The 26,915-nt window shown below is 42.4% G+C and overlaps 1 protein-coding gene across 5 annotated transcripts in view; it reads left to right on the top strand.

Moving 5' to 3' along the window:
- LOC121452182 (dynein light chain 1, axonemal) overlaps positions 1-26,915 on the top strand; it is a 46,682-nt gene that overhangs the window by 1,267 nt on the left and 18,500 nt on the right. Inside the window, exons 1-5 of one of the 5 annotated variants that reach the window (XM_041658047.1) lie at positions 15,940-16,020; positions 18,472-18,549; positions 21,412-21,450; positions 24,260-24,369; positions 26,732-26,787. In XM_041658047.1, the coding sequence (XP_041513981.1) occupies positions 24,335-24,369; positions 26,732-26,787 (91 nt within the window). In that variant the 5' untranslated portion in view covers positions 15,940-16,020; positions 18,472-18,549; positions 21,412-21,450; positions 24,260-24,334. Of the gene's footprint in view, positions 1-3,601; positions 3,805-6,210; positions 8,875-15,490; positions 15,607-15,939; positions 16,021-18,471; positions 18,550-21,411; positions 21,451-24,259; positions 24,370-26,731; positions 26,788-26,915 lie in introns of those variants that run through there. The other 4 variants (XM_041658045.1, XM_041658046.1, XM_041658048.1 and 1 more) reach the window with 4 other exon arrangements.

Here is a 26,915-nt window from a genome sequence, read left to right as displayed (position 1 = left end):
AGAGAGTTTTGTTTGTCAAAAATGAAGGCAGGAAACGCTGTTGCCATCTAGCTAGTAGGGTCCAAATACTGAACAGCCTCAGAACAAACTATCTTGTTCCAAATGGATACAGTGGGCTAGGGAGATCGCTTAGTTGGCAAAGTGCTTGTTTGGCAACCATGAAGACTCGAGTTCAGGTCCTCAGCCCCTCAGGACCCATGTTAAAAGCTGGGCCCCATATTCGATGCCTATAACCACAGCCTGGAAGAACAGACAGAATTCCTGCAGCTTGTTAGCATACCATTCCGGCCTGCCGGTGAGCTCCAGGTTTAGAACTAGTCTCCAAAAGTATGGTGAAGAACCATTGAAGCTGGGCAGTAGTGGCGTATGCCTTTAATCCCAGCACTTGGGAGGCAGGGGCAGGCAGATCTCTGTGAGTTCAAGGCCAGCCTGTTCTACACAGCTAGTTCCAGGACAGCTAGAGCTGTTACACAAAGAAATCCTGTTTCAAAACAACAACAACAAAAGAACTATTGAGGAAGATACCCAATATTGATCTTTGACCTCTACACACAGACACACATACAAACACACACACACACACACATTTGCCTAGGGGTGCCCTGGTGAAAAGGAGATGGGTGTGTGCTGGGCTAAGGTTCATCTGGTGATCCTATCTGCAACAATTGGAACATTAGGTATTTCTTTTGTATAGTCTGTTCCTGGGTGGTACCTGAGTAGTCTCTGATGAGCCTGTCATAGCTAGGCCCTACAACACACACATCAGGGCATACTCACATTCACACACACGCTCAAATACTCACATGCACGTCACATACATACACAAGTGGATTACAGCGATTGGAATAAAATGGCTGCCATAAATAAGAGGTGTGGTCTTATTGGAGTAGGTGTGGCTTTGTTAGAGGAAGTAGCTTTAAGCTCTCAGAAGCTCAAGCCAGGCCTTGTGACTCCGTGTCTCTTTCTGATGACTGTGGGTCCAGATGTAGAACTGTCGGTTCCTTCTCCAGCACCATGTCTACCTGCATGCCACATGCTTCCCACCGTGACAATGATGGGCTAATTTGAACTGTAACCCACCTGGTTAAGTGTTTTCCTTTATAAGAGCTGCTGTGGTCAGGGTGTCTCTTCACAGCAATGGAAAGACTAAGTAAGACATGGATACTGTTCTGATGCTGACAAACCCTGGTCTGAGAGAATAGGGTGCAGTCCATGTAAACAGTGGAAAGACAGTCACTGGCATACCCCTCCAATCACAGAAAAGGGCTAGAGTCACGGTGGTACACAGAATTTTGAAACTGAATGTGGTGGTTGTTGTACAAAGGAAGAGAATGTGCCGCTTTCTTACGGCACTTTCTAACCTGAACTAGAGACTGCTTGGTACAGCGGGAACTCTGCAACCTGAACGGAGTCCTACTCCATTTCTCTGTCTCCGTTTCTGGAGATTTCCACACGACTTTAGAAGGAGCTCTGTAAATCACCCTGACTGATTCAGTCATCCTAGTCACTGTCCTGCTGCTGTGAAGAGACACCGTGGACCGAAGCAATTCTTCTGGAAGAAAGCATTGAATTGGGGGCTGGCTTACCTTTTCCGGGGTTTAGTCCATCATCATGATGAGGATCATGGCAGCGTGTAGGCAGGAGCTGGAGCAGTAGGTGAGAGCTACATCCTGGTCCATAGGCAGAGAGGGCAACACTGGGCCTCGTGTGGGCTTTGGAAACCTCAAAGCCCACTCCTAGTGACACACTTCCCCCAATAAGGCCATGCCTCCTAATCCTTCTCAAATAGTGCTGCCCCCTGATGACTAAGCATTCAAGTATATGGACCTCTGGGGCCCATCCTATTCAAACCACCACAGTGTTATAAAGTCTTTCAGTAAGGACAAGTAAACAACATGATTTCCAAGTAAATTATTTAAATAGTGTGGTGGCATACATTTGAAATTCTAGCACCCTGGAGGCAGGGGCAGGAGGATCAGGAGCTCGAGATCCTGGGTTACCGGGCTGGAGAGATGGCTCAGCGGTTAAGAGCATTGCCTGCTCTTCCAAAGGTCCTGAGTTCAATTCCCAACCATCTGTAATGAGGTCTAGTGCCCTCTTCTGGCCTGTAGGCATACATGTAGACAGAATATTGTATACATAATAAATAAAAATATTTTTTAAAAAAAAGATCCTGGGTTACCAAGCAACTTTGAGGTTAGCATGCGCTGCATGAGACTTAAAGAACAAGAGGGAAATGAAGAAAAAAAGAGAATGAGAAAAGAAAAACAAACAGAAAATTTCATTGTCTACTGTGTGACCTGAGCTGGTTTGAATGAGCATGACCTCCATGGGCTTCTATATTGGAATACCTTGTCCCCAGTTGATTGAGCTGTTTGGAAAGGATTAAGAGGTGTGGCCTTGTTGAGGGAGGTGTGCCACTGCGGTGGCTTTTGAGGCTGCAAAAGGCAACAATATTCTCCATTCTCTCCACATTGTGCTTGTGGATCAAGAAAAGAGCTGTCAGCTACTGCTCCAGCACTGCTGCCATGCTCCCCTATCAGCCCCTCCCGTGATTATCATATATTCCAACCCTCTGTAATTGTGAGCATCAAACTAGATCCTTTCTTTTATTAGTTGCCTTGGTCATCGTGATTTTATCACGGCAATGAAAAAGAAACTAAGACAGGATCTACCAAAATTTGGGGCAAACTTTATAGCATAATAGAAATCACCCCTATCCAGAGAATCCAGTGTGGCAGGTACTCGGAGAAGGACATGAGGGCTAGGGCACCAGGGAGAACACATCTGAGACAATCTAATCCAACTCAGCCTTGGGGACACATTGGAAAGACTGTCTGGAAGGGGTTGAACCTAAAGTGAAGTCGGCAAACTGAGAAGTTGAGCAGGTCAAAGTCAGGAGAGAGGGAAAAATAGCACAATCAGCAAAAGAAACAGTAGATATAAATATTCAGGGATCAAAACAACTTGGCAGGTGCAGGGTGCCCTTCTTTAAAGGTAGAAAAGATGACAAGGAGAGGGGAAGACCCTCTAGTAACCCCGGGTGAACATATAGAGCATTCGCAGATACTCTCCGAGGAAACTGAAAAAAGTGGTTGGCAGACATGTGCTATTTTTAAACTTTATTTGTTATTATTTATGACAAATTCTGGGGGGGGCATTTTGTTCCACTTTTCTTTTCTCTGTAGATTATTAAAAACAGCCAGCCAGACACAGTGGTGTACACCTTTAATCCCAGGAGGCAGAGGCAGGCAAATCTCTGTAAGTTTGAGGCCAGTCTGGTTTATATAGTGACTTACAAGCCAGCCAGAGCTACATAATGAGACCCTGTCAAAAAAAAAAAAAAAAGCCAGATGTGGTACCACACATCTGTAACTCCCCTGTTGAGAGGCAGAGGCAGGAGGGTCAAGGCCACTGTATACAATGTAGTAAGATCATGTCTCCAAATAAATAAAGTAGGAGGTTTCCTGATTCTCAAATATTCCCAGCCACTGCATCCCTGACATCAAAGACTTTTTCTTGTTAATTGCCAAAATCTGAATCCCCAAATCTCTTTTTAGCAGCTAAGTCGTTTTGTGATGTGCTGTGTTGTGCTCTGCAGGCAAGGGGAGGTTCCCTGGGATCATCGATTTATTTGGAAGCAGCGGTGGGCTGTGTGAATACCGAGCCAGCCTCCTGGCTGGGCAAGGTTTTGCTGTACTTGCTCTGGCTTACTTCAGATTTGAAGACCTCCCTGAATATTTGAGTGATGTGCACCTGGAGTACTTTGAAGAAGCCGTGGCCTTTCTGCTGCAGCATCCAAAGGTGAGGCCCAGTGCTGTCCTTAATACAAAGGAGGAGAGGGGAGGGGACTCAAGACCAGAGCCAAAAGCCTTGTCAGGACGCTGGGCATTAGAGAGGCGAAGGGAGAGCCAAGCAGTTCCTCAGCAGTGGCTAAGACTATTCCTGTCTCTACCCATCTTTCCTATCTCTTAAGATTTGACTGTTTCAGCACTCGGGAGGCAGAGGCAGGCGGATCTCTGTGAGTTCGAGGCCAGCCTGGTCTACAAGAGCTAGTTCCAGGACAGGAACCAAAGCCACAGAGAAACCCTGTCTCGAAAAAACCAAAAAAAAAAAATTTGACTGTTTAGCTTCTTTCCTAACTACCATAACTCTAAAGCACTGCACTAAGAAACCACTAGCCCTGGGCTGGATAGATGGCTCAGTGGTTAAGAGCACTGCCTGCTCTTCCAAAGGTCCTGAGTTCAATTAACAGCAACCACATGGTGGCTCACAACCATCTGTAATGGGATCTGGTGCCCTCTTCTATATAGCAGGCAGGTAGGCATACATACATACAGGCAGAACACTGTATACATGCTATGTGATGAATATTATTGTACGAGCTAGTTTTACGTCAACTTGACACAAGCTAGAGTCATCAGAGAGGAGGGAACCTCAACTGAGAAAATGCCTCCCTAAGATTGGGCTGTAGGTAAACCTGTAGGACATTTTCTTAATTAATGACTGATGGGGGAGGGCCCAGCCACTTCTGGTGGTTCCATCTCTGGACGGATGGTCCTGGGTTCTATAAGAAAGCAGGCTGAGCAAGCCGTGAGCAGCACTCCTCCATGGCCTCTGCATCAGCTCCTGCCTCCAGGTTCCTGTCCTGTTTGGGTTCCTATCCTGACTTCCTCTATGATGGACTGTGATGTGGGAATGTAAGCCAAATAAACCTTTTCCTCTGCAAGTTGCTTTTGGTCATAGCGTTTTATCACAGGAGTGATAACCCTGCCTGACTAAGACAATTATTATGCTTTTATAAAGTATCCGATAGCAGAAAATTTATTTTAGATATTTTCCGTGAACATAAGTGAAATGGAACAAACCTTTGCTGCCATCTAAACTGAGAGTAAGGAACATTCTAATGTTAAGGGTTAGGATGTTTTGTAAAGACTTCAGATACTCTCATTTTGCTGGAGTTCAGGGACAACTCTAGGCAGAGCTATTAAAACCTAAATGAGCTGGGCAGAGTAGCAGGAGGACCTCTGTGAGTTCTGGGCCAGCCAGATGATCTGGGATTGTGATGGTTTTATTAAGGGGAAATAAGGCCCTAGAAAAATAAGAGATCAAGAGTGGTTCCTGGCCTAGGACCTTTGTTTTACATTACCACGCAATGGCCTTCCTTTGGCTGGACTCTTTCCCACGGGGTGAGGAGTCTGAAGAGCCAAGGAAACTTGTCTGCTTGGAACTCATATGCTCTTAACCACACTCTGGGTGTGTGGAACTCCCACATCCTCTGGCTGGCATCTCTGACCATGTGTCTAAGCCTTGCCTCTTCCCTTTGTTGACCAGAACACATGCACCTAACTTTAAACGTGTAAGCTGTGTGTCCACACATAATGGAGGCCCTTTAAGTTGCACAGAAGAAGCAGCGATGGGAAGAGAAGGAAGGTGGGCTGGGATTCAGGATCTGGGGTCCATGGCTGACTCTTCTTGCTACATCAATATAGAGCTATGAGTGAGATTGTTCTGTTTTGTTTTGATACAGGGTTTCTCTGTGTAGCCCTGGCTGTCCTGGAACTCTCTCTGTAGACCAGGCTGGCCTCGAACTTCAGTTATCCACCTGCCTCTGCCTCCCAAGTGCTGGGATTAAAAGCGTGCACCATCACCGCCCAGCAAGTTCTAAGAGTTTAAATTTAACTTGATCATCCATTCATAAACATATATAAACATACAGCCAAGATCAGGAACAACGAGATCTTTGTAATACAGAGGATGTATTACAAAATTAGAGCATCCTAAGTAATACCTGTGTTAGCAACACAGGCGTTGATAAGGACAGTGGCCGTGATGTTCCTTAGGAAAGCAGCCATCGAGAGGCACGGGTCACCGCCTTTGGAGAAGCCAAGAAGGCCGACAATCGGGCCTTTCATCTAATGAGGAGAGAGAACGAGTTGTGGTCTATTCATCAAGATAGAGAAAATATGTAACAGTTTGTTCATTAGTTTAGTTGATAAGGGCCTTTATGTGTACTCTTGACCTGCTCTTTATAAACTTCAGATGATGCGTATACTCAGAAATCAATTCATTTGTTTATAACGGGCACATTTCAATTTTGTAGAGTATTGAATAAGGAGGACAAAGAAGTTATGGCCGAGACAGGTACTCGGGGAATATAAACTCACTGCACACTTTCCACTCGTGAACCCTGCACTCTTCTCTCCTCAGGTGAAAGGCCCGAATATCGGCCTTCTTGGTTTCTCCAAAGGTGGTGACCTGTGCCTCTCGATGGCCGCTTTCCTAAGGAACATCACGGCCACCGTCCTTATTAACGCCTGTGTGGCCAACACAATAGCTCCTCTGTATTACAAAGGTCTGTCTGTTCCTGATCTCGGCTGTGACCTAACAAAACAAAAGACCATGGAGTCAGGCCTTTTGGATTTGGGGGATATTTGGAACAATCCCCTGGAGGAACCTCACCACCAAAGTCTTATTCCACTGGAAAGGGCCCAGGGACCCTTCCTGTTCATTGTGGGCTTGGATGATCATAACTGGAAGAGTGAATCCTATGCTCATATAGCCTGTGGACGGCTACAAGCCCATGGAAAAGGCAGGCCCCAGATAATCTGCTATCCACAAACTGGCCACTGCATCGACCCACCTTACTTCCCTCCTTTCAGAGCTTCTGTGCATGCAGTGTTGGGTGAAGCAGTGTTCTATGGAGGTGAGGCAAGGGCTCACTCAAGGGCACAGGTGGATGCCTGGCAGCAAATCCAGACTTTCTTCCACAAATATCTCAATCGTGAAATACCTGAGAAGCGCAGCAAAATATAACATTGCAACTTTAAACCAAAAGCCGTGCGTGAAAGCTCTAATCATGCAAATTCCTTTGGACTTCCAGAGTACTAAGGAGGCTTTTTTTTTTTTTTGTAGTCTCATATTCACATCCTTGTGTAGACAAGGATGACCTCGAACTTCTGATCCTCCTGCTTCCATCTCTTCAGTGCTGATACTATAACCATACACTTACACTACCATGGTTTTCTGGGTATACACAAAACCTCTCACCAAGCCAATTCTAACTAATAAAAAAAAGTTTCCTCAGAGGTAACAGTGAGAGTCAACTGTAAAACCTTGAGTAATCATCCACCTTGTATTCTAGCTTCCTGTGATGTGAACTCTGGGAGTTTCTGCTTCAACTCCTTCCTAGGCAGGCCTGCTGCTGGAGAGACACTAGGGATGTCTAACCTGAACAGGTAGACAAGATTCCAACATCTGTAAAATAAGTGCAAAACTTAGAAATACGTTCTCCCGAATTCTTAGCCATATTAAAAGCATCAAGTGATATAAAAGTCATCTCTTCAAAGATGCCTCCATAGTAACAAGTAGATCTCCACCTCAGGCTCTGCCGGTCACTATGCGGTTGCTCTTGAATAAGCTGTTAATCTCTCTGACCCTCAATTTCTTTATCTGTATAGTGGGAAAATAACAAATACTGCATTGAGATGTTATGATTAAACCAGACAGTCCCCATGAGCCACTTAAACAGTTGACCTGAAAGTATTTGCTGCTTTTTTTTTTTTTTTCTGATGAGGATATTGGAAGCAAGAAGTGTTGAGAAGCTCGTCTGAAGGTAAAGGTGTTTGCTACTCGGTAAAGAAACCTGATGACCTGAGTTCAATCACCAGACCCCATGGAAAGGGGACAGGAGAGAAATGGTTCTACAAAGCTGTCCTTCGACCTCTATAAACACATGTACATCACACACACACACATACACATACACAATTTTGTTTTTTTTTTTTTTACAAAATCTGGTTGGTGGAAGAACTAAATCAACCTACCCCAAAACCCATGGATTTCATTGATTATTTGACTCTACTTGTCCTGAGATTTTACCTTCTACTAAAGCTGGATTACATTGTGTGAAGTTCAAGCCAACCGACAGCCACAGAATGAAAGCTCTGAAAGCCAAGTTGGAGAGCTCAGATTCAAACATTTTAAAAATGATTTAAAAAAAAAAGAACAGAAAAAAGCTAATAACTTTCCCTAACACTTAGTGGCGTGCAGCAGAGGCGATAAACCTGAAATGAGTTCAGTGAGACTTCAAAAGGGAAACGACAGACAAGTCGGAGTGGAAGAAGTCGAGACTATGGTTAACAGACTCTGGAGAGAGGAGAGAAGAGGGCAGGGAGAAAGGGTGATGAACGGGTCTAAGTTCCAGTTAGATGACAGGAAGAGGTGTGCATCCTTCACGGCAGGGTGCTAGGAATAGTGATAACGTGCTGTGTGTTTTCAAAAGTTAGAAGAAAATATTTTGAATGTATTTTTTTTTACCATAGGCATGATAAATATTTGTGGAGATATGGTTAACCTGGCTTAAACATTGTACGATGTATTTATGTATCAAAGTTTCACACATCAGTCCCTTTCTGTTGCTGTGACAAAATACAGTGGCCAACTTATGGCTTCCAGTCCCACAGGGCTAGAGTCCATAATGACAGGGAGGGCACGAGAGCAGGAGGCTGGAGCAGGAAGCTGCTAGCGAATCACCTTTCTATCCACATGGAGAAAACACGCACATGCACACACGCACACACAAAGACAGCGACACAGAGACAGAGAGAAAAGGAGGGTGCTCGGAGTGGGGAGGCTACAGACTCTCAAAGCCTGTCCCCAGTGACATTCTTACTCCATCACGCCTTCATATCCTATAAGTTCCACAACATCCTCCAAAACAGCAACTGGTGACCAAGTATTCAAATATGTGACTCTATGGGGGACCTTTTCCCATTCACATTATCACAGCATGGTACCCCCAAATATGTACAAATTCTTGTTTTTAGACACTTTAAAATAAATTTTTAAATAATAAAACATAACCAAATCCAACCTATTGTCACCTTTTCCTTGATAAACGCAATATTCTTGCATGCACGTCTGGCTGGCTGAAAAAGGCTAATGAACAACCCGAAAAGTAAATACATGTCTGGGTTAACCACCGGCTATTTAAAAAGATTTGTGCAGCTGCACTTGGTGGTCCTTTAATCCCAGCCTCTTGGAAGGCTGAGGCAAGACTGCAAGTTCACAGTCTTCCTGGGTTACAGAGCTAGTTGAAGTCCAACCTGGGTACTTAATTGAAACCTAGACTCAAAATGTCAGAATAAAGGAAAGTGGCTGCAGATGTAGCTCAGTGGTAGAGCACTTGCTTTGGTCTAAGTCGCTATACGTTCTAGACAACTGAAAATGCAGACTTCTTTTTTTCTTATGTACTATGTATACAATATTCTGCATGTATGAATATTCTGCATGTATGCCTGAAGACCGGAAGAAGGCACCAGATCTCATTTTGGATGGTTGTGAGCCCCCATGTGGTTTCTGGGAATTGAACTCAGGACCTCTGGAAGAGGAGTCAGCTGAGCCATCTCTCCAGCCCCCAAAATGCAGACTTCTTATATCTTCTAAAGTATCATTACTTAAGTTAGGCTATTTTATATGCTCATTTTATTTAATTTTTTTTTAGATTTATTTTTTATGTGTTTGGCGTAGAAGCATCACTCTAGCCCCTGGCATCCATATACCCAAAGAGTCTGGGATAATCAAGTTGGGACTCCAACCCAAGCCTACTCCCCTGGAGTTGCTTCTGTCCATACTCTGACTTCTGCAGCAGGAGATTCCCATTAACCAGGAATTAAACTTAACTATATGTATGAGTGTTTTTGCCTGCGTGTGTGTGTGTGTGTGTGTGTGGACACAATGTGGGGCCACATTTTATTCAAAACTTATTAGAAAACACAGATTATGTATATAATAGGCACATTCTTCACTGTATGAGATTCAAGAAGTGCAGGAAAAGTAGCATTTCTCTCAGCTCATTTCCCAATCGCAGCTCTCTTCCAAGGCAGCATACTGTGAAGTGACTGTCTTGCCCTAACTTCTCTTTGTACCCACTTAAGTGCTTTTCAGCCCCTGATCATTCTGAGCAGTCAAGTCCACTTTGGCAGTACATCCGGGACTTTCCGTGACCCTTACCATGACCCAGATGTATAACCAAAATGACTTCTGAATGTATAGCCTCAGCAAATGTTACCATGCTCCCATGCTCCCCCGACCTACTCCTGACAATGATGTGACGGTTCTTCTGGGTTTTGTCTTTTGTTGTCATTGTTTTGTTTTTTGCCTCCATAAAAGCTGTGCCCCTGAGCTTTGAGCTCAAGAGTTCTTTGTGGCAATCGCCCACTCCCAGTCACTAGCTAAAACAAAGGCCTCGTATTTGGCCTGAAGTGCATGGTGGTCTGTAACTTTCTCAACTGACAATACTGTTGCTAACTTGAAAAAAAAAAAAAACCCTTCTAGAACCATTTTTATACACATAAGAGAAGAATAGGACATGTGGTTTTTTTCTGAGGGTTCAATGCCTCTCAAAAACAAAATCTATTAAAGTCATATACCATAAGTGTTTGGGTCTTCTTACATATACAAAACAATGCACTAATACTTGTCCCTGGCAACAAGAAGACAGAGTTTATTTTTTCAGAATAGCCAAAGTTGAGCCATGCAGATGTCTCAAAGATGATGGCTGGGTTTGACCCCCAGGATTCACATGGTGGAAGGAGAGAACGGACTCCCACAGGTTCTCCTCTGACATCCACACATGGCACCCACATACCCCCACACCCCTAAACAAATGAAAGTAATCAAACTTTTAAAACCACCCTGTCAACTGAAACAGCCCACCAGAGTTTGTGCCTTCCTCAGCTAGACCAGTTTTGAAACTTCATGGCTTTCAAGCCAGAGGACTTCCTCTGTATGTTTCTGCTATCTCACCCTGCTACCTGACCGCTCAATTCCGTGTCTCATTGAACTGTTTTGATGTGAACTGTGACGGTCTTTCTTGGACATAACTTGTCCTAGCACCTGGGTGCTTCCACTGAGCACGCTTAGGGAACAGTGTCCCCTGGTGGCCAGAGAGAGATTTTAGCGACTGTGGCCTGCGAATATTTTCTGTCAGAAATCACTGCTTCCCTTCCCCACCTCTTCTCTCTGAACAGCAGGCTGGGTATGAGATCTTGAATCTCGCATGCTGTCCCGCCGTTAGGTAAAACATAAACACGGCCATTCAAGCCTCGCTGCTGTTTGTGCAGCCTGTCAAACTTGGAAACCCTAGCCTCAGCTTTCATGAGAAAAACTCAGTTTTAAAAGCAACCCCGAGACAACAAATTATCTTAGTGGATAATATTGCTATCAGTCGTGGTCTTTGAGCTGTCTACGAAGGCATGAGCTGCGAGGTAGCCAAGCAAGCTACAGTTCCATCTGAGAGTTTGTTCTCGCTTTCTACTGTATGGGTTCCATCATTTAACATTTTAGCCATGCTAATCAGAGTCCAGATTTTCTGAACTTCGGGAAACTATTTCAGTACTATTTTAAAATTTTCTCTCAAATTCCTTTTACCCACTGAATAATTACAAACCAACACAAGCCACATTTTCTGATGAACAACTTTTAGGATATAGTTAGTGATTTTGATGGATAAAAAAAGACAAGAAAGAAGAAAAGGGAAAGGGGAAAGAAAAGCTCTATTGTATAATTCTTTTGTTTCTTGGGGGGGATGTGTTTAGCCTCAGAAAATCTGAAACCGGAAGCATTTTTTATAGTTTTTTTTGTTTTTGTTTTTGTTTTTGAGACAGGGCCTCTCTGTGTACTCTTGGCTTTCCTGCAGCTCGCTGTATGAGCAGTAATGAAACCACGGGCACAGCTCTTCCATGATTAAGAGGAAGGTTTTGTATTGTAGATAAGAGGAAGAGAGGGGGCTGGAGAGATGGCTCAGCAGTTAAGAGCATTGCCTGCTCTTCCAAAGGTCCTGAGTTCAATTCCCAGCAACCACATGGTGGCTCACAACCATCTGTAATGAGGTCTGGTGCCCTCTTCTGGCCTTCAGGCATACACGCTGAAAGAATATTGTATACATAATAAATAAATAAATAAATATTAAAAAAAAAAAGAGGAAGAGAATAGCCAGAGGCATCTGAGGGAGTCTGCCTTGGCTACCTCTCAGGACAGAGAGAAAGGACAGGGAGAGGAGCAGACTGGCAGTTGCTAGGGCTACGGGAGCAGAGAAGATAGGAAAAATGGTGGGAGGGTCCTGCTTGTTATAAGGGGTTCCATGGAGGCAGAGGAGGGCAGGCTAGCTGGCACGGCCTGGGAACCAGCATGGGCTCTGATCTGTTGGAGGCTTGTCTGAACTACAGGCCCTTTCCAGAGGTTGGGAACCTGTAGGACCAGATAAGAAAGTAATGTTTTTTCCTGGCAAACAGAAGGCCATTTTGCAAGGTTTCTGAGGAATGAGGAGTGTTTATAGGGTCAGAGTCCAGCCTGAGCTGAGCCCAGACTGCCATTCTGGGGCTTAGGATCTGACACTTGGCTATTGTTGACCAGGCTGGCCTCAGACTCACAGAGATTCCTCCTTCCTCTGCCTCCCCAGTGCTGGGGTTAGAGGCATAGGCTTTCCACACACCTAGCTCACAGTGTTCTTGATATGAAATGTGTCAGATATGCTGAGTTAATTTGCAGAGACATGCACACGTCTGGCAATATGACGTTGGCACAGCGGTAAATGTTTGGAGTGGAGGGTTCAGCACAGATGTACGAAGTGGGGACCTGGTGGCTGTTCCAAGAGATCGTTGACGAGAGGTTTGGTTTTTGTTGTTGTTTGGTTGGGTGTTTTTCTTTTCTTTTTCTTTTTTTTCTTTTTGGACAGGGTTTCTGTGTAGCCCTGCTGTCCCAGAACTCACTCTGTAGACCAAGCTGGCTTACGAGCTCAGAGATCTGCCTGACTCTGCCTCCTAAGTGCTGGGGTCAAAGGCGTGCGCCGCCACCACCCGGCTGAGGAGAAGGCCTTTATTGTAGGTATGAGGGAGAATACAGACAGAGGCATCTACAAGAGTCCAGAGAAGGGAGAGAAGGTAGTAGAGTAGATACAACCTGCATATTGAACCAGACTATGAGAGCAGAGAGAAGAGGGAGAGAGGAATATTCTGCTGGCCATCTAGTAGGTTTGAGGACTGGATTCTCACGCGAACAAAGTTGGTAAGGGATTTTTGACAGGCAAGGGGGAAGTCTAGTTAGTAGGATGGGTCTTTGGAAAAACAGAGGTTGGATATGTTACAAAGATATGTTTTTATTTTATTTAATGGATATTTTATCATTCCTTATTTTAAATGTGATTGCATTATCCTTCTCACGCTGAAATTTGTTATTTTGAAATTTAAAAAAACACATCACAGAGCAATCAGAAACACACAAGCAGTAACATTGTATTAGTCAGTCTGAGCTGGCATAATAAGCGTCCATAAATTAAGTGGCTTCAAGAACAGGAATTTATTTTCTCACACTCTGGAACCTTGAGCTAAAGATCAAGGTACTAGCCAAGAGTTCCTGCACGGCCTTTTGTATTTTGCTGCTGATTCTCGTAGTGTCTCTTACTCTTTATTTTGTATTTTATTTTATTTTGGTTTTCTGAGACAGGGTTTCTCTGCATAGCCCTGGCTGTCCTGGAACTCACTCCATAGACTAGACTATCCTGGAACTCACAGAGATCCTCCTGCATCTGCCTCCCAAGTGCTGGGATTAAAGGTGTGCACCACTGCTGGGCTGTGTCTCTTATGTCTCTTACTCTTACAAGGACATGTAATTATAATCCCATTCAATCTTAAAATCCCTGTTTCTAGACACTGTGACATGGACATTAAGACTTCAGCATATGAATTTTGAAGAGACACAATTCTCTGGATAACAACTATTACACCTTTATAATACCCTTTTAAAAACGTGTTTCCAGGGCTGGAGAGATGGCTCAGCAGTTAAGAGCACCGACTGCTCTTCCAGAGGTCCCGAGTTCGATTCCCAGCACCCACATGGCAGCTCACAACTGTCTATAATTCTAGTTCCAGGGGACTCAACACCCATGGCAAATCACCAATGCACATAAATAAATAAATATTTGTAAAAAAAAAAGTGTTTCCACACCTTCGTGTGCACTATATAGGTTTTAAAGAGAATCCTATCATTTATTTTGCCTGACAACTTGAATTTTCACTTAAAATACCAATACCTGTCCGGCCATGAGGACTGAATCAAACTGTACTGGCCCCTGGCCATAAAGAATGGCTTAGCCCCTACTTGACCATTCCACTCCACCTGCAGAATCAATAGGCCCTGATAGCGACCCTGCTCCCAGTATAACAGAAAAAAAAAAAAGCTGTAACTTCCCAGTGGCTACCCATGTTTTCATATGAATAGATGTATTTTCACACCATTTTAATAGAACCGTTATCCCATCATTTGTATGTTTAGTACTACTTACCTCACAAATTCTCTTTTGTGAACATTTGGGTTTTCCTTTTCCTATTTAAGACTTGGAAATAGTGTGCTGGGGTGTTTATACATACACTTCGTTGACCGATCTGGATGAAGATAAATTTCTGACTTGGTCACAAAGGTACAGAAGGTTTTTTGATTTGGTTGAGTTGGGTTTGGTTTTTTTCGAGACAGAGTTTCTCTGTAGCTTTGGAGCCTGTCCTGGAACTAGCTCTTGTAGACCAGGCTAGCCTCAAACTCACAGAGATCTGCCTGCCTCTGCCTCTCAAGTGCTGGGATTAAAGGCGTGCGCCACCGCCGTCCGGCTGGTACAGTTTTTAAACTTTTTTTTTTTGGTTTTTTCTTTTTTTTAATATTTATTTATTTATTTATTATGTATACAATATTCTGTCTGTGTGTATGTCTGTAGGCCAGAAGAAGGCACCAGACCTCATTCCAGATGGTTGTGAGCCACCATGTGGTTGCCGGGAATTGAACTCAGGACCTTTGGAAGAGCAGGCAATGCTCTTAACCACTGAGCCATCTCTCCAGCCCCCCAGTTCTTAAACTTTTAAATACACATCACCAACATCCTTCCCAGAAGGTGGCATAAATTGTTCGCAGCTGTGTATTTGTGCAACTCTATTCTCCATGCCCCTAACAACTCTATTAAAATATGTCTTTAAATTTTTTGACTTCTTGGTGAAGAAAAAAGATATCCCGGTTGCACAAAACCAACATTTTGGAATACTTTTAAGTGTGCAGCTGAGATTTCAGGCGCCTGAGTTTTCCTCGGAGGATCTAACGTAAGAAAAAGAGAAGTTCAGAATGTAGCTCTAGGTATACTGAGTTAGATGGCAAAGCAAATTGCCGAAGACAGCTGAACCTTTCCCGTCGGTTTTCCAGGGAAGGACTTTAAAAAAACAGTTCTTTTATATCAGAAATGCCAACGCTATCAGGAGGTTTGAAAGTTCAAGCTTAAGGCATATTGGCACTGGAAAAGCAAGTCGACTACTCCCCTGGTAGTCGAGTTCTGGCCTACACCAGCAGCGGCGCAGCAGAACAGGATTGGAGGACCCGGGGGGGGGGGGGGGGGGGGGGGGGGGGGGGTCCGCCAGCCGTCCCACAATGCCCCGCTCGCACCACCCTAAGGGCGGAGAGAAAGGACCGCTGCCAGTGCGGCCGACTGAGCGCTCCTGTGGTGCGCCTGCGCACTGACCCCGGCGGGCCCTAGCAACCAGAGCAGTGACGGTAGCAACCGCCGGAATGGTGAGTACCCTCCAGGCCTCGCAGCCAAACCCGGGAGGAGATTGGGAGTGGAAAGAGGGGCAGCTGTGGGGTGTGGAGGGTGGCGGGGCGCTGGCACCACGGATGGGAGTTAAAAGGGAATGCTAGCTCGGTGAAGCCGCAGGCCCGGGGCCGGAGCAGCCGGGGCAGGCGGTGGTCTGCGGAGAGGGAGGCCGGAGGCTGACAGGAAGTTGGGATAAGCTGGAGGGACTCTGACAGAAGAAAAGGAAAGACAGCTGGAAATTCTCGGGAAAGCGGACTGGAGTGGGAAAGGTGATAGGATGGGGCTGTGGTAAAGGAATCTCTTCGTGTAGCCGTGATTTTAACTCTGCTCACCCGCTGGCGGGATGGAGGGGCAGGGGCTGATTCCTGAGGGCTCCTGCTGCAGCAGCGTTGGTAAGCTGTGGTGTGCCCGGTTGCTCTGTTGGCTTGGGTGTGAGTCCTGTTACGAGGTGACGCTGTTAAAACTCTCTCTGATGCATATATTAGGCCAATGTTCCTCCAATTCCAATATGAATAATTATGAATTCGATGAAATGCAGATTATTGGTTTTTCATATGTCAAGCGTTTTTAGGAATGTTCAACCATGCACCCCAAGTAATTCAGACTTTGGGGAGCACTCACCACGCTTTGAGAAACGCTGCTGGTTTAGGTTTGCAGTCTACCAGTGGTCTGGGCAAAGTTCTCATGAAGCCACGATTTTAACTAAAGATGCTTGTCAACATAGAAAACACGCGCTCTTTTGCTTACATGCTTGGTATTTCAAACTATTAGTTTGAAAACGATTTCACATCCAGCCCAACCAAAACTATTTAGCAAAGTACGAGGTTGCTTTCCGACTGGAGCTATTGATAAAGGGTGAGTACTGGGGTCTGAAGATGTAGCTACGTTGTTAAGAGAGTTTGCCTAGCATGCGTGAAGCTACAGCATCAACCCCCAGCGCCGCATGCATAAGGCATAGTGGCACGTATCTGTATCACTGCACTCAGAAGGTGGAGGCCGGAGGTCATCCTCGGTCTGAGATACATTGTTTGGGTGTGTGTGTGTGTGTGTGTGTGTGGAGTAGGACTATACCTCGCTGGTGGAACTAGACCCTACGGGTTGGATCTCTAGCACTGCACGAGAAAAGAAAATAGCAAAACAGTATAGGGGTGTGTGTGTGTGTGTTTCCAGGACTGTATCAATGCACAGAAATTAAGCCCAGGATGTGAAAATCATGAAGTCGTGTACTCCCTCATACTGACTGCATACCGGTAGGCCTGGTCCCTTCAGAAATGCAGGCCCACATAGTACTTGAACTTTTTAAGTATGTGCCACCATATCCTGGGACCCACATGCTGGAGGACGAGAACCAATTCTCAGAAATTGTCCTCTGACTTCCATGCACTGTTACTCACGTGTGCTTGTACACACATACGTGCACGCACACACACGCTCGCGCGTGCACACACACACACATACAATTAAAAACAAACTCAGGATTCTGGTCTTTCTGGAAAATAAAAAGTGCCATGTTTCACTATGGACATAATTTTTGTTCACATTTAATATTATTGAAATATACTTTTAGATAATTGATGCCATTTTTTGTTTTCTGTTTTTGAAGACAGGGTCTTTCTGGGTAGCTTAGGTTTGCCTTGAATTTGTCATGTATTCTTGGCTGGTCTCAAACTTTTGATCCACTGCCTCCTGAGTGCTAGGATCATGGGCATATGTCACCATGCTTGGCAACTCTTCTTTCTTAATGGTTTATGAAATAATGGTATTATTTAATTAGTGGAGTTTTTAATATTTGGGGAAATGTAGTATTAGGATACCTCTTTTTCTGCAAGTTCCACCACCCAGAAATTGTCTGGAGCTGAGTAGGAATTATATTCTTTACCTGAGCTCCACTCACCTGGCCAGCTCCACCCTTATAATGTCCACTTGATTCCTCAGGAATCTTTGGCTCCTGTCTGTAAGAGGAACCAGTATCCTATAGATCCTATAGCAACTTATATTGTAATAAGTAGCTAGATTGCTTCCCATTCTGTTCTAGCAGTGTTGTGAACGTGTTCTTTTATGTGTCCCTTTTGTATGGGTCCAGGAACGGACTTCACCAGGAAACAAAAGCAAGAGTGTGCAGTCAAAGAGTCTATGTGTACTTCATTTCCACGTGCAGAATGGGTAGAGCAGGTTTCACTTCCCCCGTCACTGCATACCAGTTCCTCTTTCTATATAATCTGGGCAACTTTTGCTAATCTAAAAATGCATATGTAGGGCTGGAGAGATGGCTCAGAGGTTAAGAGCACTGGCTGCTCTTCCAGAGGTCCTGAGTTCAATTCCCAGCAACCATATGGTGGCTCACAACCATCTATGATGAAATCTGGTGCCCTCTTCTGGTGTGCAGCCATACATGCAGGCAGAATGTTATATACATAATAAATAAATCTTTAAAAAAATAAATAAATAAAAATGCATATGTATAATATATTATATATATGCTATATATGCATTTTTAGATTGGTATAATGTGCATATATGATATTCTTTTGTTTTACTTTGAATTTTTCTGATTTTCAATGAATACAGTTTTTCATAGTTATATTAGTTACCTGGGTTTGGCTATTTATGTCTTGTTAATTCTGAGTTTAGTTTTGCTAATTTAAAATTTTTATTTGTGAATTTCGGTAGTTTCTTGTATATAGTAGATGCTGTCTTTTATTGGTTTCAAGTGGAAACATCTTCTCCTGATTTGTACTAACAGTGATTCATTCTTTTGGGTTTCCACATAGACCGCCATCTGCACTTGGTGACGGTTTAGTTTCCTCTTCAGATCATTCCGATTTGTACTTCTTTTATTACAGCAATGACAGAGCAGTGATAATGGGCATCCTTGACGTGTTTGGGAGCCTAGAGAAGAGTATTTTAATGTTACTGTCCAGGTTAGTCTACGTGGACCATCTTATTTAAAATAAATGTCCTCTACACATAGATGCCTATAACCTGAAACCATTTACAACCTCAGTGTCCCAGTTTTTTAAATAACTTTTACCTTCTGTTACATTATTTACTTTGCTTATATTTACTTATCTTTTTATAGTTATTTATTTTACATGCATATAGTATACCTATGGTTATATATCAGATTTATGCATATTTTATATATCAGATTTGTGCATATTTTATATACATACATCTATATCTACTTGTTTTAATAGATGTAAGTTCTAGAAAGACAGAAATCTGTTTGCCCAATAATTTGCCAAAAAGATTTGTGCATATTTTATATACATACATCTATATCTACTTGTTTTAATAGATGTAAGTTCTAGAAAGACAGAAATCTGTTTGCCCAATAATTTGCCAAAAACAAACAGAAAGCCAGGCATGATGGTGCATGCCTGTCATCTCAGTGTTCAACACAGAAGAATGCTTGGTACATAGTAGACACACAGTGAACAGTTGTTAAACTAAATGAATTCCCCCAGTATGGTATTTGTTTCAGCTTCTTTTTGTTGTTATTGTTTTTGTTTTGGCTTTTATCAAGTGGGGATTTTCCTTTAACTCTTAACTGAGAGCTTTTAGTATCCAGTGTAGACATTTATGTTTTCCTGCCCTTAGTCAGATAAATGTGACACACACACACACACACACGCTTTAATCCATTAGTTAATGATTGACAAAACAGATTGATCTGTTTTGCTCCTTGCATTGTTGGGATAAACTTTAGGGGAGGGCAGCCCCTGAGACAGTTTCTCTGTGTAGAAACATAACTGTCCTAGAACTCACTCTGTAGGCCATGCTGGCCTAGAACTCAGAGATCCACCTGCCTCTGCCTCACGAGTGCTGGGATTAAAGGTGTGCACCACCACCGCCCAGCAGGATAAACTATTCTTGATCATGGTCATTATACATCACTAGCTGATGTTGTCTCCAGAATCAAATCTGTATTGAAAAATAAAGAGGGCTTGATGATGTGGTTATGACACCGGTTTAAAATAGCCTCATAGATGTGCAGCTTTCCCACATTTTTCTGGTTTTTGAAACAGCTTGTAAACAAAGACTACCTGTTCTCAAAAGGATGTTAGGACTCACCTGTAAACTGTGCGGTCTTGGAGCTTTGGGAGGAGAACAGGCTAAAACCTCTGATTAGCATTTGAATGCTTTAAATATTGGAGTCTGTTCAGAGGGTTTGATAGTTGGGGCCCTGGTTTTCTAGGAATACATATCTTGTTTAGGTCTTAAAACTATTGCCATATTTTGCTCCTAAATATTTTAATTTTAGAATCTCTGTAGTATGTAGTTATTAATACTTCTTTTTTTATTTGTATATCTTTCATTTTTGCCCAGTCAAGCTTGCAAAATATTTAAGAACCACCTTTTAGTGTTATTAACCTTTTCTGGCTTTTCTGGGTTTGACTTCTTTTTTGTTTTTTCTGCCTTTTTTTGAGTTTTCACTGATATCTTTAAAGTAGGTCGAATGCTTACCTCATTTCTTTCTTATTCTGTATTTTCTGGCTATACACATGAAGATAGCAGTTTCTTCCTATCAGATTTTGCCCTCCCCATCCGTCCACTGGGCTCACCATGGAGGGGCGCCACAGCATTTTCTTTTTTCCTAAGAGTTATTAGTACAGTATTCTACTTTCTAGATACAGTCGTAACTGTTTTTTTTTCTTTTTGCTCTTGTTTATGGTTTGTTTCTCTTAAAAAAATGAGCCCCAATAGTAAGTCATAAGGACATCTTCCTTTGTGTTCATTCAAAGCTGTAAGTATATGAAATTGAATCAAAGATGCTATTTTCTTGTAAGATGAAACCTTTTATGTTCTACTATGAAAGAAAAACAAATTGGAATTAAATTATACCAGATTCTCTTTTATCACTTAGAATCTTTATTTTGTACTGTATTGCTATTTTATATTTTAATAAATAAAACTTGCCTAAGGACATCCTACGTTATTGCACTTAATTTTTATTATGTTTAGTGTGTGTGTGTGTGTGTGTGTGTGTGTGTAAGTGGTCAGGGATACAGATCCCCTGGAGCTGGAGTTACAGATGGTTGTGAACTGCTTTGCATGGATATGGATGCTGGGCACCAAATTCAGGTCCTCTGATCACTGAGCAGTCTCTCCAGCCCTCTTGTACTTAACAGAGCTCTTTACTGACAACCATTTTACATATATTTACACATAATAGTTTTTCGTCAGGTTATCCTTTGCAGACATGAAAAAGGAATATATATTAAATAAAATTAATACTTTTCTAAAATGTTACCACAGTTATCATGCCACAGCAACTGTAAATTGTTCCTAATTAGAATATACACTCATTTTTCAATGTTAAGATATAAAAAAAAGGCTGGGTGGTGGTGGCGGCTCTCACCTTTAATCCCATCACTCGGGAGGCAGAGGCAGGCGGATCTCTGTGAGTTTGAGGCCATCTTGGTCTACAGAGTTCTAGGATAGCCAAGGCTATACAGAGAAACCATGTCTCAAAAAAACAAAGAAGATGTTTATAAAAAGGTATAGATTCAGTGAAATAAATTTATTTTAATATTAAGTACTGAAAGCACTTTATAAACTAAGTTGGAGTGAAATGTTTGGCCATCATACAGTAATTTCTGTATTTTCTCTGAGAGGTATTTAAAGAAATCATTTGGCTCTCGGGAGGTCAATCGTGCTTGTATCTTAGAGTTTCAGAGAAAGAATTGAATGCTTTATGGTAGAAGCCGAGGCCGGGAATTACTGCAGCAAAAGTGAATCAACAAATCACAGCCTTTCCCTTTTGTTTTCTTCTTTTTTAGGCAAAAGCAACAACAATTAAAGAAGCCCTGTCCAGATGGGTGAGTACACGGGTTTTTCCTCCTTTTAGAAACTACAGGGGAAGCCGGGCGGTGGTGGCGCACGCCTTTAATCCCAGCACTCGGGAGGCAGAGGCAGGCGGATCTCTGTGAGTTCGAGACCAGCCTGGTCTACAAGAGCTAGTGCCAGGACAGGCTCCAAAGCCACAGAGAAACCCTGTCTCAAAAAACCAAAAAAAAAAAAAAAAGAAACTACAGGGGAAAATCTGAGCTGTTATTTACGTCTATTCATCACAAGAGATTCTTTTGATCTGGGGATTGTCTGTGGTGATAGATGCCTGAGCCTACACAAGTGATGAAATTGTATAGGAGTTAACATATAAAAGATGCACACACACGCGCGCGCGCACACACACACACACACACACACACACGCACATCTCACGCAGCAGACTGGAGAAGTCTGGATAAAGTGACAAGTGTTGTAAATAGCAGTACCCTGGTTGTGATATGTTACAGTTCTGCTGAACATTACCACTGGGGAAAATTGGACAAATGATCTCTGGGGATTGTGGTGCTGGGAGTGGACGGAGCCCAGGGCTTTACACATGCTAGGCAAGTGCCCTACCATGACACACACACCTAACTCATGAATCGCTGTTCTCACCCCTGAACCAGGCGTCTCTCCTGCTCTATAGCTAGACTTTGAATAAAAGGCTTTCAGTAGCCTGGGCATCTGAGAAAATAGACAAAAGTGAGTAGAGTAATGAGGTACTTGAATTTTTATTCTAGTGCCTGTAAGTTTCTCTATTCCTTCTAACTGCCTTTTAAAGAGTCCTTCTTGGGGCTGGGGAGCTGCTCAGTTGTAAAGTGCTCACTACACAAGCACGAGGACCTGAGTTCAGATCTCTGGGGCCCACAAACAACACCAGGTGCAGTAGCACCTGTAAATCCCAGTGCTGAGGATATGGAGACAGGAGATTCCTGGGGATTGCCTCCAATCTAGCTGCATCTGTGAGCTCCAGGTTCAGTGGGAGACCTGTCTTAAAAATGAAGGTAGATGCTGGGGATGAAACTAAACTGGTAATGTAGGATACCACTCGTCTATGAAACCTTAGATTTGATCGGCAGCACCACATTAAATGGTGCACCGTGGTACATGTCTATAGTCTCAGCACTCGGGTGAAGGCAGGATGATCAAAAGTTCAAGAAGATCCTGCCTCCAAAAAAAAAAAAAAACCTAAGTAGATATATAGTAAGAGAGCAATTGAGGAGGACAGCAGCATCAATCTCTGACTTCACAGGCACTATCATACACGCATACCAACACACACGAACACACACATATAACACACACACACATTTCTGCTGGGTTAAATATTTCACAAAATTTGTTAAAGAATATAGACTAGACTCAGATTTAATCTTCCTTAAATTGCATTTTAGGAAAATGCCTTTTATTCATAATAGCTAGTATTTGGTTTTATTTTGTTTTTACTTCACTTGGTTTTGGTTCATAGATTTTATTTCTAGTTACATTATGGCCAACAGTCATTAAGATCTTTGAAGACATTAAACATATTCTTTTTTTAAAAAAGATTCTATTTATTATGTATACAGTGTTCTGTCTGCATGTACACCTGTAGGTCAGAAGAGGGCACCAGATCACATAAATGGTGTTAGCCACCATGTGGTTGCTGGGTCTCGAACTCAGGACCTCTGGAAGATCAGACACTGCTCTTAACCTCTGAGCCATCTCTCCAGCCCCCTAAACATATTTTCATTAATTTAACCCATCATTCTCTTTTTAACATATAAAAGTCTTAATTGGCATATAATTGTAGAGATATATGGAGTACAGTGTGACATTTTGATACGTATTTAAAGCAGATAATTATTATATCAAGGTAATTATCATATCTCTGATCTCAAAATTTTTATTACCTATTTGTGGTAAGAACATTCATAGAATCTCCTTTTATAGTTCTTTTGAAATATATACCTAATCATACCACCCTGATTGAACACAATCTCATTTGAAATGTACAGATTTATCATAACCACTCTCCTATGCCAGAGAACACTCCAGCTTGCTCCTCCTATCTGACTCATTTTGTCTTTCCTTCATCCCGTTCTTCCCAGCCTCTGATAGCCATTATTCTACTCTTGACTTCAAAAAGATAAGGTCAAGTCTTAGAGCCTCCGTGCATGGGTTAGAGCATGAAATATTTGTCCTTCTGGGCCTTTTGCAGTAATGAATCCTCTAGGGCCATCATGTTGGCACAAATAACCCAACACTTACTGAAGACCTACTAAGTGTCAGTTTCCAATGACCTAACCTATAAATGTAATGAAAATAAGCACAGAAAAGCTGGGGAGATTACTTGATTGGTAAAGTGTTTGCTGCCCAAGCACAGGGACCTGAGTTCAAATCCCCAGAAGCCATGCAGATTGCTGGGCCCAGCTCTTGGGGTTGAAGGGTGAAGACATGAAGATGCCAGCATATCCTCCCGCCTCTGCCTCCTGCGTGTTGGGATTAAAGGCGTGCACCACCACTTCTCAGCTATTATTTAAGAGACTCTTAAAGAATTTAAAATATTACAAATGGGAGTTCTTTTCTGCTTATTGTCATTTGTGAGGACTTTAGAGTTGTCTGGCCTGGGTGTGTAGGAACATGGTTACTAAGGCCAACAAGTACAAATGCCAGTGAGTGAGCGGTGAATAATAACCGGAGTTATAAAGCATAATAATTGTTCTAAGACAAACACTAAAAGGCCTCGTGAAATTCTGACCTCTTTTGTTCCACGTTATAACCAAGGATGATTTTGCACCACATTAATTTTTTCCATAGGAAGAAAAGACCGGTCAGAAGCCGTCTGAGGCCAGAGAGATAAAACTGTATGCCCAGATCCCCCCGATAGAGAAGATGGATGCGTCTCTGTCCACACTTGCCAACTGCGAGTAAGGCTCCTCTCATCCTCCTAGTATTGCTAAGTTTTCCTTCCTTTTTGTACACAAACTTGTTTGCTTTCTGGGGTTTTTATTGTTATTGTTTATTGTAGTTTTTCCTGACAAAGCAAAATGTGAAAATTTATTGGTTTATGGGATTATTGATTGAGTGATACCAAACAGTACATTTTAAACAGTTTTTATACAGTGTTTGTAGATAGAAGTTACCTAGCCTTTTGCAAAAGCTAAATAAAACAGTAACTTATTGATTTGTTGTACAGTCTGCTTCCTAAGCAGGGGGATGATATTGAAAGTTAATCTGGGAAACTTATCAAGTCTTTCAAAATAAAAAATAAAAACAAAAAGGGCTGGGGAAGGAGACTGGAGAGATGGGTCAGTGATTAAATTAACATCAGCCTACATTTCCAAGCATTGATAACTGGAGTTCAGACCTCCAGAACCCACATCAGTGCTGGCGAATTCCAACCTCAAGGAATCCCCAGAGCAAGCTTTCAATTCAGTGAGCTCTGAGTTTGATTGAGAGACCCTGCCTCAATGGATAAGGTGGAAGAGTGATGGAGAATGATTCAGAAGCATGATTCCTCAACATTAGGCCTCTACCTGTGTGTACACATGTGCACACCAAATGCATACACAAATGGTAAAAAGAAAAAAAGTTTGGGGGTCATCAAACCCACTAGAAGAGTACTTGCCTAGCTCTTGTACCTGCGAGGCCTTGAGTCCCGCCCCCAAACAGCAGTAACATAATGAAACAAAATTTAACAGTCTACTGCATTGTCTTGTAAAGTTACCTACCAAAATCAAAGTCATGTCTCTTACTAGATACCTAAGACATGCCTCTTAAAGAAAAAAAGAACCTTAATACAATTCAAAGTACCTAGAAAAGACAATGAATATGAAAAAAGAAATTAACGTCAACCTAAATTGCAGTACATTGTGGGACTAGTATTAGCACTTTAAGAGTAATCCTGGTTAGGCTGGGCATGGTGGCGTATGCCTGTAGCCTCACCCTCCGGAAGGCTGAGGCAGGAGGATCATTAGCACAGGGTCAGATAATGAGATACTATTTTATAAAAACAAACGAAAAGCTCAAATTGTTACCAAATTATACTCACTTTGTAATCTTATTTCCCAGGACTTTAAATATCAGGTTGATACTAATTCTTATTTTCTAAACGTTCTGTACAGTTTTTAGCAGGGTTCTGTGGGTAACTTGGAAATTGTACTCTGATGCATCATATCCATGTTTTCATACTTCCTGTCTCTTGTCGGGACTGGAAAATACTCCATAGTTCTTGGGGTTCCTTCACCCTGCACTTACCTAATTGTGACCCCTTTACTTGCCCTTTCTGTAGGAGATTAACCCAATCCCAGTTTCACAGAGGCAGAAGGTCTGCTAATGAAACCTTAGTGTCTTATTTACAGTAAACAAACTGGACCATTCTTGGACACATATCTGCAAAGCTATTAGACTAATATCTTTGGATCAAAAGGAAAAGCAAACATGTTTAGTTACCGAGTGAAACTTGTTCCATGTGATGAAAGCACAGAACAAAAATTGTTTTGCTTCAACTATGACTTCAAAGTAATCAAATATGTTTTATCCTAAAACTATCTGAGTCAACATGTTTGAGGCCTCTGAGCTACATAAACACCTCAGAAACCACTTAGAAAGAGCCAGGCTGTTCATATTTTTTGCAGGCATCTTGGGACAGATTGCCTAAAGAGAAATTAAAGAATTCTTTCCCAGCCATAGCCTTCGACTTAAAGGCATCCCTTTTCTGTTGGTAGTGCTCAGGAGTGGGCGGGTGAATAGGAGGCACGCAGAGTTGGCCCTTTACTTACCAAGTGTTTATATAGTAATTGCCTTTGCTTTTTCAAGCAGATTAAAAATGAATAATTCCTCTTCAACTCAAATCATGAGGGTAAGATACATGTTCTAGGGTTTTAATTTTGGCCCTGCCATTTTGTAACTATGTAATAGTGGGAAAATCGCTTAACAGCTTTGCACTTCAATTTCATTCATAAAATGCAATAAAAGTAATATCTCAGAAGACTATGAAATATTCAATCAAAGACTACATGTACTAAAAATTTGATAGATAACACCAAACTTCCCTTTAAAAGTTTGTTGTTAATTCTCTATAATGAGTGTATATTAACTTTTATAATCATTTGGGGGTAAAATTTCAAAATGAAAGAATAAATTCTGTGAGTGAAGGGGAAAATGTATTAAGTATAAAAAGAAACATGAATTAAAAATCTTCCATGGACTATTACTATTAAGAAATAATTTCTGACATTGCACTTAGGTTTTTCAAAGTAATTAAAGTTTTTGTTTGTTTTCTTAAAGGAAGCTTTCCCTGTCTACAAACTGCATTGAAAAAATTGCCAACCTGAACGGCTTAAGTAAGTGATCCCCAGGAACAGATGGTGCTTGGGTTTCTAGTTACTGGAGCAAACATTCCAGAGACATGTGTCATTCCAGCTGCTGGCACCTGTTTTAGCTGTAGTACGTGTCAGATGACGGAGACTAT

This window comes from Microtus oregoni, unplaced genomic scaffold, assembly GCF_018167655.1.
Source record: "Microtus oregoni isolate MIOR12 unplaced genomic scaffold, Mior012 000009F_ref0000495, whole genome shotgun sequence".
Taxonomy (NCBI): domain Eukaryota; kingdom Metazoa; phylum Chordata; class Mammalia; order Rodentia; family Cricetidae; genus Microtus; species Microtus oregoni.
Note: the sequence above shows the minus strand (reverse complement) of the source record. Positions and strands in the feature narration are given on the sequence as shown.